Below are 12,299 nucleotides of genomic sequence, written 5' to 3'. Positions count from 1 at the left end.
GCGACCTAGTATCACGTCGTACACGAGGTCGTCTGCCACGGTCACTACCGGGCATCGGAAGCTGACTCCATCAATGCATAATGAGAGGTTTTCCAACTCACCAACTACCTGGAGGGAGGTACCTCCCGCTCCGATAGCATTGCGCGCGCTCGGGCTGAGCCGGATTGCTCTGAGTGCTGGGTTCCCCTCATAAAATCCTCTTCGCATCATGGTGAAGTCGGCACCAGTGTCCACCAGCGCCCATGTCGGAGCGCCGTGAATGACGACCCGAACGGCCGACGCCGTGAGTGGGGACGCTTTCGAGAGGACTGGGACCTGTCCCACGGCTCCAGTCCGGTTCAGTTTTCCTGATGCGCACCGGCGCCCCGCCGGGGATCAGCAGCTCTTGTCTCGGAGTGGCCTTCGCCAGTGCTGCCACCCTGGAAGTATTGGCACCCCGCCATCCAGTGGCCCTGCTGCCCGCAACATAAGCAGAGCGGCAGCGCGCGCCCATCCCTTGTCGACGGCAATGAAATGGGGCAGTGTCGCTTGAGGTGACCCAATTCTCCACAGCCGAAGCATCTGACGCTAGGTGAACCACGGCTACGCTCGGGGCAGTCTCGCTGAAAATGACCCGGCTGCTCGCAGCGGTAGCACCGGGGAAGTCGGCGAGACTTACTCGCATCAGTTGTCGTCTTCGGCGCCATTGTGATGGCCGATATCGACTCGTGTAGCCCGCGAATATGATCTTCGATGGCTGTGAGCCGGTCGTTGTCCGTCACAGTCTTTTCTGCTTGACCCGCGGTTGCTTCACCCCCGACCGGGCGGACCGCCCCGATGACGTCGATCTCATGATTTCGCACTGCCTTGATCGTCTTCCTAGTCTCCTCGAATTCTTTACTAACGCGTACCGCGTCAGTCAGTGTGGATACGTTTTGGCTGATTAACCTCTCTTGCAATTGCGTGTCACGGAGGCCACAGATGAATCGGCCGCACTGGAATCCCTCCATAGCGCTGTGGTCGCTGGGCAGAGCCGGCTGGGCTAGCCCACTCAGCTCTCTGATCCTGGCTGAGAAGTCTTCAACAGACTCCGAAGGTGATTGGCAAACTCGGTTGAGTTCGGCATGAGCCTGCAACGTGCTTATTTGCCGACCGAATCGACTTTTCAGTGCTTCAACCACCCTGCCGTAGTCCTTCCGTGACTCTTCGGTGAGTGACGCGAATGTGTCCAGTGCGACTCCGTCCAAAAGACCCACCATAGCCGCCAGCCGGTCCCCGGCTTTCATGCTCGCCGTCTGAGCTTCGAATCGGCGGAACCATTTCTGCCACACTTCCCCCGGCTCTCCGCTAAATTTCAAGGCTCTTGAAAGGAAAATGGTAGATAAATCCATAGTTTGTGATACTGAACTCTACTGGAGAGAGCCTCTCACCACCCAAAGTCTCTACTCACCGGCTCCGTCCACCTTTTCCACCGTGAGCTTGCGTAGGCCGTCACAGAACTCTCACCGCAATCTTCTTTCTTAAAAACTCATATGCAGCCCATTTACGTTATTGGTCCTACCGACCGCGCCAAAATATGTTAGGGCCAAGTAAAGCTGCATATACCACGACACTGTGTATTGTGCTTCCAGCGACCGAAGACCAAGCACGGACACGGCGACCCGCCGACTGACCCAGTCTGGTCACGGTCGCGCCCTTATATAACCACGGCACAGAGCGCATGCGCGATGACCGCGCGGCGGTCAGGCGGCTCGCCGGCCGGACGGCCGGGCCGCCGACCCCGCCCTGTTCCACGGCCCCACACGGCCGGTGCGCGGTCACAATATCCCAACACCAGCAGGCCGAGCGGGCTCGGACCGGGTCCTCCTGCCGCGACAGGCTCCCGATTCCCCCATGAGTAATGCCCGGGTGAGTGAGCCGCCACAGTCACCGCACGACCGGCTTGTTTTTCGGCGGCGTGACTTGTATCGGAGCGTCCGGTGTCTCCCTCCCCGCCACCGCCGGAGTTGCTGCTCTATAAGTCAGGTTCCCACGACCGACCATTGTTTCGGGTGACCGCAGTACCTGTGCGGGCTGTCGTGCGACCTGTTACACCCGTCTGGTCACAGGAGTTAGCCAAACAGGGGCGCTGCAGCCGTGAGAAAGGCGAGAGGTAGGTAGCCGCAACACAGAGCTAGAGTCGCGATACGTGGGAAAGACGTTTTATTTGTGAGATTTCTATAGTTTATCCAAATCGGTTCGTACTGAAATAGCCATCACTTGAGAATGCTGACCCTCGATTTTGACGCTAAGCATTACATACCTATTCTAAATATAGATAGATGTAGTTTGCACACTTACATTTGAACACCTTCGACAACTGTTTTAATTCTATGTAAGTATAATTCGGATCTAACGGATACGACAGATGACATACCATGTGGGTGCGGGGGTTGTGCAGCCGAACACTGAGCCGGAACTCACGGCTGGCTCCGCCGGCTCTGCCGGGGTGCGATGCCGACTGGTCTGCGAGCTGAGCCCCGCTGCCGGATGACACTGGGAGCCGGAGGCGGCTTGCCGCTCCGATAATCGGTAATCAATGGCTTGTTTTTGTGGCTGCGGCGGGTGGCGGCGGCGGTGAGTGAGCCGGCGGCGCCGACAGAGGCGCCGGCCGGACCCCCGCCGGGAGGAACCGCGGGCGGCCGGCGGCCGGCGGCTCCCTCCCTCCCTCCCTCCCTCCGCACCGACCGACTGACCTCAGGAGCCGACAGCTGACACCGGCAGCTGCCGCTCCCGCCGCAGCTGCTCCGGAGGCAGCTGCCGCTGGGTCGCCGGCGGAGGACCAGTTTTTCGGCTGTGGGCTGGCAGGTGACGACTGGTGGACAGGTGGAGACAAGGCCCACGAAAGTGGCATGTTATGTGATTAGGATGAGATCGTGGCATTTCCATCGCGCTTATCAGATAACTACATGAAAACATGGATTTACTGGCTGTTTTTCGTCAGCTAGGTTATAATTATGCACTCATACCCAGGTGTCGATCAAATCATTTCACTAATGTGGGTAAAACTCAAGAAAACATTTGAGATTGAGGGAACAAGGAAACTATTTTTACTTTCTGTAGTGTTTTCATTTAAAATATGTAATACCAACAATATAAATATGATGTCCAAATCAGCCTTATTTTGCCAGTACACCGCAAATTACTTCCGAACGTTGAATTTCAACTTTGTGGTGTTACAAGATCATGGGAGCTCTTTGCGGCTTTTCAAGCATCAAACGAGCTGGCTCTCCTTTCACCGTATAGGTGCAATATATTTTCCTTTTGCACCACTACCAGTACCGAGTACTTGCTCACAGTCCACTTATCTCCGGTGCAGTCCACTCCACTGACGTGGTCTGGTCCACACGGGCAGCCACCCTGCTACAGCCCGACTTGCCGCCTCCGAGCCGCATGAATTAAATATCGTTCGTTATTAAATCCCAACAGCGCGGACCGAGCGGCCTCTATTCGTTCAGCCGGGCACAGTAACGACAGGCAGACTCGGCGGAGGTGGGCGAGGGATCTGCAGTCGCGGTGCTCTTCATGGCTGTGCACAGCGTCGGACGCGAGCTCAGCTCTGGCTGCAATGACCTGGGAATGAGCTGGAAACCCGCTCCACTTACATCAGGGGAAGAGCTGGACGACTACATATTAACAGACCATGACCGAAGCCTCGCAGAGAAACGGGCGTACTGCGCCTTTCCCTCATAGCATAATGACTTTCGGAGAAGAGGCCCTTGTGTGGAATGTTCCGCACCCCACAGCATCCCCTCTTATTTCTTTCTCTGCTTCTCCTTCCTTCTCTGAACGTCTCTCCTCCGTCCCACCACCCGTTCCCAGCCCGGCGCGGCGCCCCTGAGAGCAGCGTCCGCCCTCGGAGTGGTCAATATGTCCCCGTCCTCTCCCCTACCCTGTCGAGCGCCATCCGTCTTGCCGGCCGGTCGCCACATACCCGAGCGACGTCCGCTACATTTTTATTCTCGCCGCCGGTCGTGCGACTGTTTTTCGGTCGCAGGCACATTTAAATGGCCCGGCACAACTGCGGTTGGCCGGCGCGGCGCAACTGGACGATGGCACTGGTCTCTGTGGACGGCCCCGGACCGGGGCGGGACCGGGCAGGACCAGAGGACCGGGTCGGACCGAGGCCGAGCGCGGCTCCCTTACCAGGCGCCGCCGCCGGGTGTAGCCAACACGCCCGCAGACATGCCACGCATGCCGATCCATTACCGGACCGATCGCTAATGAGAATCAAATAGTTGGGTGTAATTATGCGCACTGACGCTGGCCGTGTGCGTGGGTACAGGCGCACGGAGACCGGCCCACTGGGGAGGGTGTGACGTCACAGATGCCGGTGTGGCGTCACCACGGCAGTTAGTGACAGCGCGAGGGAAAAGGGGATGGCATCGGAGAGTTATAGGTATCGGTGCTGGGAGATGGAGGAGGGCTCAGCGTGTTTGCGAGGGCTAATTCGACCCGCGCCATTTCTTTAGACAGATGTTTTGTTTACTGTTCGAAATTTTGATAGCCCATTTAAGGCTAAGGAAAATGTTAATTGTGTCCAAGGAAAGATACCTAAATGACTTGATCTCTAAAAATGTAACCCACATTTATTTTGTTTTGTCGTTGTATCCCATTCAGATGCTAAAAAGGGAACACTGTATTTATCCAGTCTTCCTGCAGCAATTCTACCGTGTCTGCACTCAACTTTTAATCAATCGTAGCGCAATCGATAATCTCACAGTGCCTACCTACTTAGCATATCCCAGCCTTCCTTCATCCAAGCGCCCTGATTTTTGTGGACTTTCACCCCTCACCAGGAAGATTCGTGAGTGCGTGATATCATGGAAAGTTATGCTCACGGACCGTTTCCACAGCCGCGGGCGATCGTGGGCCGTCACGTTCAGAGCCGACCGACCGTCGTCCGGCCATGGGAGAGTGTGCTGGGTGGTCTGTTTTATTACCGAATGCCTGCATGTGCGGCGGCGCAGCGATGCAGCCGCGTCCCACTCCGCGGGCCCGGAGAGCCACCGTCAGACGTGATTAGACATTCCTATCGGATGCCGGCGCCCGCAGCCCTTTCATTGGCCGGTCCTATCCCGGTGGACACCGTGGGAGCGAGCCGGCTCAGCCTGAATTATGCCTAATGCATGCATATTGTTAATGGGTGCCGGCCGGGCGGAGACGGTACGGTACGGCGGACCGCCTGCCCGGCTGGGCGGTGGTCTGTTCGGGTCGTACCGGGTCGTACTCGGAGGCCCGCCGGATACAGCAGACCGTCCGTGTCGTACCGGCCTCTCCCAGAGGTCTGTGGGACACGGCGGAGGTCAGTCGCCCCTCGGCGGCTCCCGGATGGCGCCAGCCCGTCCCGTTCACAGCACCGCTACCTCTGCTGGGGCTGCCAAAGCTGCGGTCACCGGGACACGTGCAGGAGCTTTAGCTGCAGCTCCGGTCGGCGAGATTTCCCCTCCAGTCGGGCCGAGTGGCTGGTGCGCAGTAGGGTTAGACTTCCCCGTCCGGTTGTTCCTCGCTATCTCCCTCCGAATCGGCTTCCCATGGCGGGTCGGCCTCCTCCGCCGCCGCCCCGCCCGCCTTCTTTGTTCCCCGGCCAGTGGGGTGGGCGCCGGGCGCGCAGCAGCGCTTCTAGTTAGCTTAATTGCAGAGCGGGGCGCCGTGTGCGTGGCAATTATCGGGGATTGGGTCAGCCCGGCTGCGGCCCCCGCTCGGCCCCGCCCGCCGCGAGCCGTAATGACTCCGGCTTTTTGTTGGACGTGATACCCTGATCCGGTAGCCGTCGAAACTGACGGTGTAATAATGGCTTCCCACTGCCACGGAGGCTGGCAGAGCGCCGTTCGGTGCGCCGGACGGAACGAAGGGGTTGCGCCGGCAGCCCATGGGTGCCCAACCGCCGACGAGACCGGTGGGTGCGCTGGAGAGGGCCCAGCTCCCGAGGAAGCCGCGAGGGTCGATGATTACAGGGGTGGAGATGGAAAAGCTCAACAAAAACGCTATCTCCCAGCCCCTGTCATTACTGATTGGACGAACGAAATGGATGGAGCCAGAGCATTCGTTAGAGCCGATTGTTCTTGTAACTAGTTGATTCAGGTGTGCCTAGTGGAACCTGTCGCTGATTCTCTGCTCATGGAGTGACAGCTTCGTCTGACGGCATTTATCGGTGTTTGTTTTTTCGCCAGTCTGTGTGTGTCGAAGATAACGTTTCAGAGAAGCCGACGAAGCTTCGTGGCATGGTGTTGACAGAAACTGTCTCCGCTTCAGCCGAGTTTGTTCAGCGCTGGTGTTTTGTTTCTTTTCCGTTTTACTCAGTCCCTATCGCGTTCGTGAAATTTTCCTTTGTAATGTAAATATTTAGTGTTTGTCTTGTCACATCCATGACGAGTGGTTGCGTCACTGCCTGGATGACGGGAGCCGACGAACACTCTTCACATCTGACCGCGTCATCGACAGTTGCTGCAGAGTCAACTTTCCGCCGGGCGTTTCTCCGAATCCTGACGTGCTCCTCTGCTGCCGTGACTGGCTCGGTGAACATTGGATTTGATCCATCGCTGCCTTTGCTCAGTGTCCCTGCGGCTGGCTCTCTGCCGCCGCCGCTGCTGCTGTCCCCGCTGCCACCACCTCTGCGGCTGTCCCCTACTGCTGCTGTCTCCTCACACTGCACAGTGTTCCGCTACCTGTGCCGCTGTCCCCTCCGCCGCCGCCGCCCGCTGTCGGGCCGCAGATTGCCGGTCATGGCGCCGGTGACCAGCCCGGGATCGTGACCGGCCGCTCCATTTTCGTGATTGCTCGCGCGGCTGCTGCGCTCACGCCCGTGCAGACGGCGTTTGTTCCAAGCTAACGGAGCGGTCCGCGCCGCCCCGAGCGGCCGGCTGGTAGTATGTAATTATGGCCGGTCCGCCTCTGCAGACTACCCTGCCGTCCACTGCCGACTGCCCACTGCCCACTTCTGACCACAGCTCGGGCTGCCCGCTGCTGACGGCCTTCACTGTCTGACTGCCGGCGCAAGTTGGATGGTTTTGATGCGTTTGGCGGCTCCCCGGGCCCGGACCGAGACACTCGGCCACCATCGCAGCATGTTGATCTACAGCTGAACTGTGTTCACCCTTTCTTATGGCCGATTCAATTGGACTGAGCCGTAGTATTTCTTGTAGCCGCTCGGGCATGACAATTTCACTCATCAGCTCGTTTCTCCTCTCACGTGGTATAAACCAGATGCTTTCGGAGAGTGGGTATTGATGCGACCCAGTGACTTGAGGTCAGGTGAGCCGGGCCAGGTCACATGTCAGCCGGATCGATCGCTGGGGTTCTCGCGGCCCATCGGCGAGCTAATTGGTTGGGCTCGGCCGCAGAGTGAGGGTGCCATGCCGGCCGGTGAAGCGGCCCGGCGAAATGTAAATAGACGGGCTCGGAATGCTCCGATGAGCCGATCGATCACATTTAGACAGCCCCGGGGCCAATGGGGATCGGCCGCCGGCGTCTGCGCGGCCGCAGTCGTGGCGCAGAGTGCCGCAGAGTGGAGACAGGATGGTACGGCACGGGGACCCGACCCGGCTGTGCGGCACGGAGGGACTCAACCGTACGGCGTGGAGGTTCCAACTGATAGCCGCTCCAACGGATAGGCTCCAACTGACGTTCAAAGATGAACAGCCTAGCATGTGAGAAAACGATGCAGACCTCAAATAATGCTGCTATCCTGCACCAAGCACCAAGTGCTCGACACTGCCGTGACGGCTCGTCACTCGTCAGCTCGACTGGTACGCTCACGGACTCCGTTCGTGACTTCCTAAGCCTCCCTCGCTGACGCCGCCGACGGATTCCGTCACCGTGCCGTCATCGTGTCATCGCCAGGCGGCATGCCGTCACCTGCCGTGACTGCCGGCACGTCCTGTACCTGTCCGCCACGTGCAGCACGTGCAGACGGAACGTCGCGACGCGCCCGGGGGTAGCGTGCAGGCGGCGGCGGAGGCGGCGGTGCCAGGTGGCGGACGGGCGAGGCATACCGCCGACACCGCCCCCAGGCAGATTGGGTGGTGCCATGTGGAAAGAAAGGTTTGGCCATGGCTAGAAAGCGACCTCAGAAAAGGAGTGGATGCATGATTACTCCTGTTGCAGAAATGATGCAGAAGTCGGCATGTGAGACGACGCTAGATGGAAAGACTGATATGATTATGATTTGGCTTGAGGCGTGGATGGGCTGGAAGTTGACAGATTTGTGTTCTGTGGTGTTGCGTGCCGCTATGCGTTTGCACATGAGATGCATCACTTATTTGATTAGCATCTTTGGTGGCCATCCATACCAGCAAACTTACAACCAGTCGGCGTCTGTTACCGTGGAAGGAAGAAAATTGGGGTCTGTAGTGAATGAGCGCACGAGCCGTAACTAAGGAATGTTTGTTTAGCATTCGGAAACGAGTTAAATAATTTAGTACAACGAAGCTGGTGTTCAGCGCGCACACCTCTTTCACGAGCCAAGTGCGCCAATGAATATAAATCAGGAGACGGTAATAATTCGGCCACTTCGCTGAGATGACGGCCGGAGAGGCAGAGATCTGGAATTTGCCGAGCTAACGGACGTTGTGCGTGCCGGCGATGGCCAGGCGTTGCCGGCGAAACGCCCGTGTAACGAGACTGTGGCGTGTGCTGTGCAGTGGGCCGGCCGGACTCCAGTAACGGGCCTTCAGCAGTTAGAGCGCCGAGCGCCGGCCGGCGAGAGCCGGCAGGCCGCCGCTGCAGAGGTCATGTTTGCAGGTTATGTCCGGCGAGCGACCGCCGACCGGCCGCCGGCCCCAGACGCCGGGCGGGGGCGGCGGCGGCGGATCGTGAGCCCTCCATCTCGACCGCCGCCCGCCGGCGACGTTAAAGGGTCGGCGCGCGCGTTACGTATGCGGCGCGCGGCGCCGCCACACGCGCGCTGTTTACACACCAGTTCCGATGGCCAATGCAAAAAGTGTGATGTGTATTCTTAGCTGTGGCGCCAAAGGAGCCGGCCGTCATTTGACTTTCATAAGGGCCGCCGTCCGTATCCATATACCGGGGCCGGCCGGTTTGTCCGTGCTGGGGCGGCTGGGTGCGCTGGTCGGCCCCTCCTCCCCTCCCTCGCCTCTCCCCAGTGGCCGCAGTCGACCTCGGCAGCATCTCGTCATCAGCTGACGCGAGGGTCACATCTCGCGGACGGCGAGATAATGCGATTGTCACCGAGAGCTACCGACCGGCTAAACAGCAGCAACAAGGCTTTCCACTTAAATTCATTTACATGTGGCCAATACGGCTCTGCCCCCTGCCTGTTGCCGTCCACGACCAGACGAGGCGCTAGAGTGGAGGACGTCCCAAGTGACCTGCGCTCGCCCCCCACGCCCGTGACCTTACGACCTTGTATACGGAACTGTTCTTACTTCTGAGAACGTTCCTCTGACCTGTCTCCACAATGCAGTATCTGACTTCTATGACTATCTGCAGTGCGGCGTCCAGTGACACACCGCCTCGTCTCATACGCTGTTCACTCCCCTGTTTCAGAACTGTCCGACCAAAGCGGAGGCGAGGCGGAGCGCTGCCAAGATCGCCCTGATGAACTCCGTCTTCAACGAGCACCCGTCACGGAGGATATCGGACGATTTCATCGAGCGGGCCGTGGAGGACGCCCGCGCCACCTTCAAAGTAAGCAGCTCGCGTGCGGCGCCGGTGCCTTTCCCAGTCGGGGGCGACGTCGCCAGCTCCCACCTTCTAAATACCGGTCCAGATAAGGACAGTTTTGTTTTGTTCATGGCCAACAGCCGTAGCCTGGCGGCAGTGATTTGTCAACAGTCGGGGTGTGACGAACTTCCCCGAAAACCAGCCCGGAAAAGTAACACGTCGCCGGGAAAACATATGGCATAATATTTGCATGTTACATGTGTTTGCCTTCAGCACTTGCGCACTGCGCAGGCTTAGAGTTCAGGATTATTGCGTCGTATGCTTTCTTGATAAGGCAATGAACTGTCACCTAATGCGTCGTTTTTTTTCCTTCCTATGTGTCGACGAAACAAATCTGTTTGACAGCTCAACGTTATCTAAATTACACGTTAGTTCACCTTGCGTGCCGTAACAGCTAGGTATTATCTTGATTTAGTTTTATATTCGCACCGTTTTGAGTGACTATTCACTCTTTTTGCTCGATATTTCCCGTAAGATAAAGTCCATGAACGCAATCGGGCGGAGGTATCCGTTTACATGTAGACACACTTATAATACCTTTATTTGACTATTTTGGCTACGAATCTGATCATTTTAGAGCCGCCGTTCTAGGTCAAGACCTGGGCAGCGGAAAACAAGCTCTGTTTAGCAAGGATTTTGCTTTGGAAATGCGTTCATTCAAATCACCTAGTCTAACAACATATTTAAAATTGTATTTCGTCATCACGTCACAGTCTTGTCTGTTTTTCCGATATCGCTCACCTAACGGCTCGCAGCGTTTCTTTTAACCTGCGCCACATCAGTCGCAGCCGCACAAGGAGTGTCGCACCTTGGCGCCTTGTACCTACCATTGAGGACAAAAACGACAGTGTAGTGGGTGTGGGTGGCCGTCTGATGGTGGGGGCTGTGTGGGCGTAGGAATTGCAGCCTTACTGCTTAGACGCAGGAACGATGGAGGGAGGCCTGGGAGAGTGCTGGGAACATAAGGTGTTTTAGCCCTCGCCCTGGCGGGGGGGGGGGGGTGATGCAATCCCCCCTAAGGTTTTTCAAAGATAGCGTAAAAACGGCGGCGCTGCGCCGCCAAATTTAGCACAGCCTATGGGGCAACCTTTTTACATATGACCTAAAAATTTCAGGTCCATGTGACCTTTGGTCAGGTCACCAGGTCAGGACAACCGGTACAAGGTCATGGTAAAAATTTCAATTTTCTTTATGCACCTGTCCAACTCACAGCTTTGGACTGATTTCCTTCAAACTTTCAGGATGTGCTAAGTTCACCGAGTTGTATAACATATAGCTTGTTTTTTATGTCACTAACCTGAGGTCAAATAGAGGTCATTACGTCGTAATGACCCTATGGGAAAATATTCATACGCCTATTTCCCATACGCCTATGGGAAAATATTCAACTCTGAAGATACTGGAGGTATCCGGTTCGTTATATCACTTTTGTGCTTTGAAACCACAGTACTTAACAGCATGTCACTTGGTGCTTCTTTATTTGGTGTAATTATCCATGGATCAGGTCAAATTAGGTCAACTGAGGTCAAATGACGTTTTTGTCAATAACTTGGCACACAATGACGCTAGAGCTTAAAAAAATTGTGTTATTGTGCTCCTCTTGAGAAGCCGAATCGAATGACATGCGATGTGATGCAATTTGGTTAACTTTAACTTAATTAATCAATTAAAGTTTACTTAACCCTATTCCTGGCGGGGGGGGGGCCTCAGGAGCCCCCCCCCCCCTGAGGTTTTTTGGTTATTTCTCCCAAACGCGTTGAGCTAGGAAGCTCAAATTTTCTGACTTTTCCTAAAAGGCTTCTACGCAACATGTCTGAAAATTTTGAGTTGATCTGACCTCAGGTCAAGTCACCAGAGGCGGTTTGGTGACCCTACCTCAGAAAAGTTTGCAATCACGCCAGAGCTAGAGTTGTTGACCGATCAATTTCTTCTCTTCAGGCTTTAGTTAGGGTACCAGTATGTGCAATTTGTATATCTCGGAATTTTGATATCGGTGACCTAAGGTCAGGTCAGTTTCGCGACCTCCCCATTATAAGTCAATGGGGAAAAAATCAACTCCCTGTTTTTACCACTAAAACGGGTCGGAATGGCCCCATATACCATACATGACTTCATATACGATCAACCTTCACTACCTTGAGGTCTGTTTTGCTGTTGGGCAGCTGTGAGGTCATGTGACGTCATCAAAGGTCACCAAAGGTTTTTGGCCAATAACTCCGTACAGGAACAAGATACAGACGCGTGGATGGTCTCATTGTGTTCAGCTCGTCAAGACGCATCGAATGATATACATGATGACCTCGAGGTCACGTGACCTGAGGTCAACCTTTGACCTTGACCTTGCGAGGTCAACATATATATCATTCGATGCGGATTGACGAGAGGATCACGATGATGCCCTTAGTTTGTTCCTATCTTGACTAATTCGAAAGTTATTCGAGAAAAACTCTCTCCATATCTAGCGCCGCCATTTTGACTTTTTGACCCCTGTGACGTCATCTTTGACCTGACCTGAAAATGACCTTTGTAAAAATTGTAGATCTTGACCGTGCGTATCCGATGCCGTTTACCGTTTGTCGCTATCTTGCTTCGTTCTC

General features: G+C 55.9%; 1 protein-coding gene across 4 annotated transcripts in view; it reads left to right on the top strand.

Moving 5' to 3' along the window:
- The window catches only part of LOC122392775 (LIX1-like protein), a 48,621-nt gene that overhangs the window by 32,216 nt on the left and 4,106 nt on the right, over nt 1-12,299 (top strand). For all 4 annotated transcript variants that reach the window (XR_006258579.1, XR_006258580.1, XM_043388038.1 and 1 more), the window contains exon 3: nt 9,526-9,666. Coding sequence is in view for 2 of the 4 variants with exons in the window: in XM_043388038.1 (XP_043243973.1) it covers nt 9,526-9,666 (141 nt within the window). In the remaining 2 variants the exon portion in view is untranslated. The remainder of the gene's footprint in view (nt 1-9,525; nt 9,667-12,299) is intronic.

The sequence above is a fragment of the Amphibalanus amphitrite genome, unplaced genomic scaffold (genome assembly GCF_019059575.1).
Source record: "Amphibalanus amphitrite isolate SeventyFive unplaced genomic scaffold, NRLGWU_Aamphi_draft 000500F_arrow, whole genome shotgun sequence".
Classification (NCBI taxonomy): domain Eukaryota; kingdom Metazoa; phylum Arthropoda; class Thecostraca; order Balanomorpha; family Balanidae; genus Amphibalanus; species Amphibalanus amphitrite.
Note: the sequence above shows the minus strand (reverse complement) of the source record. Positions and strands in the feature narration are given on the sequence as shown.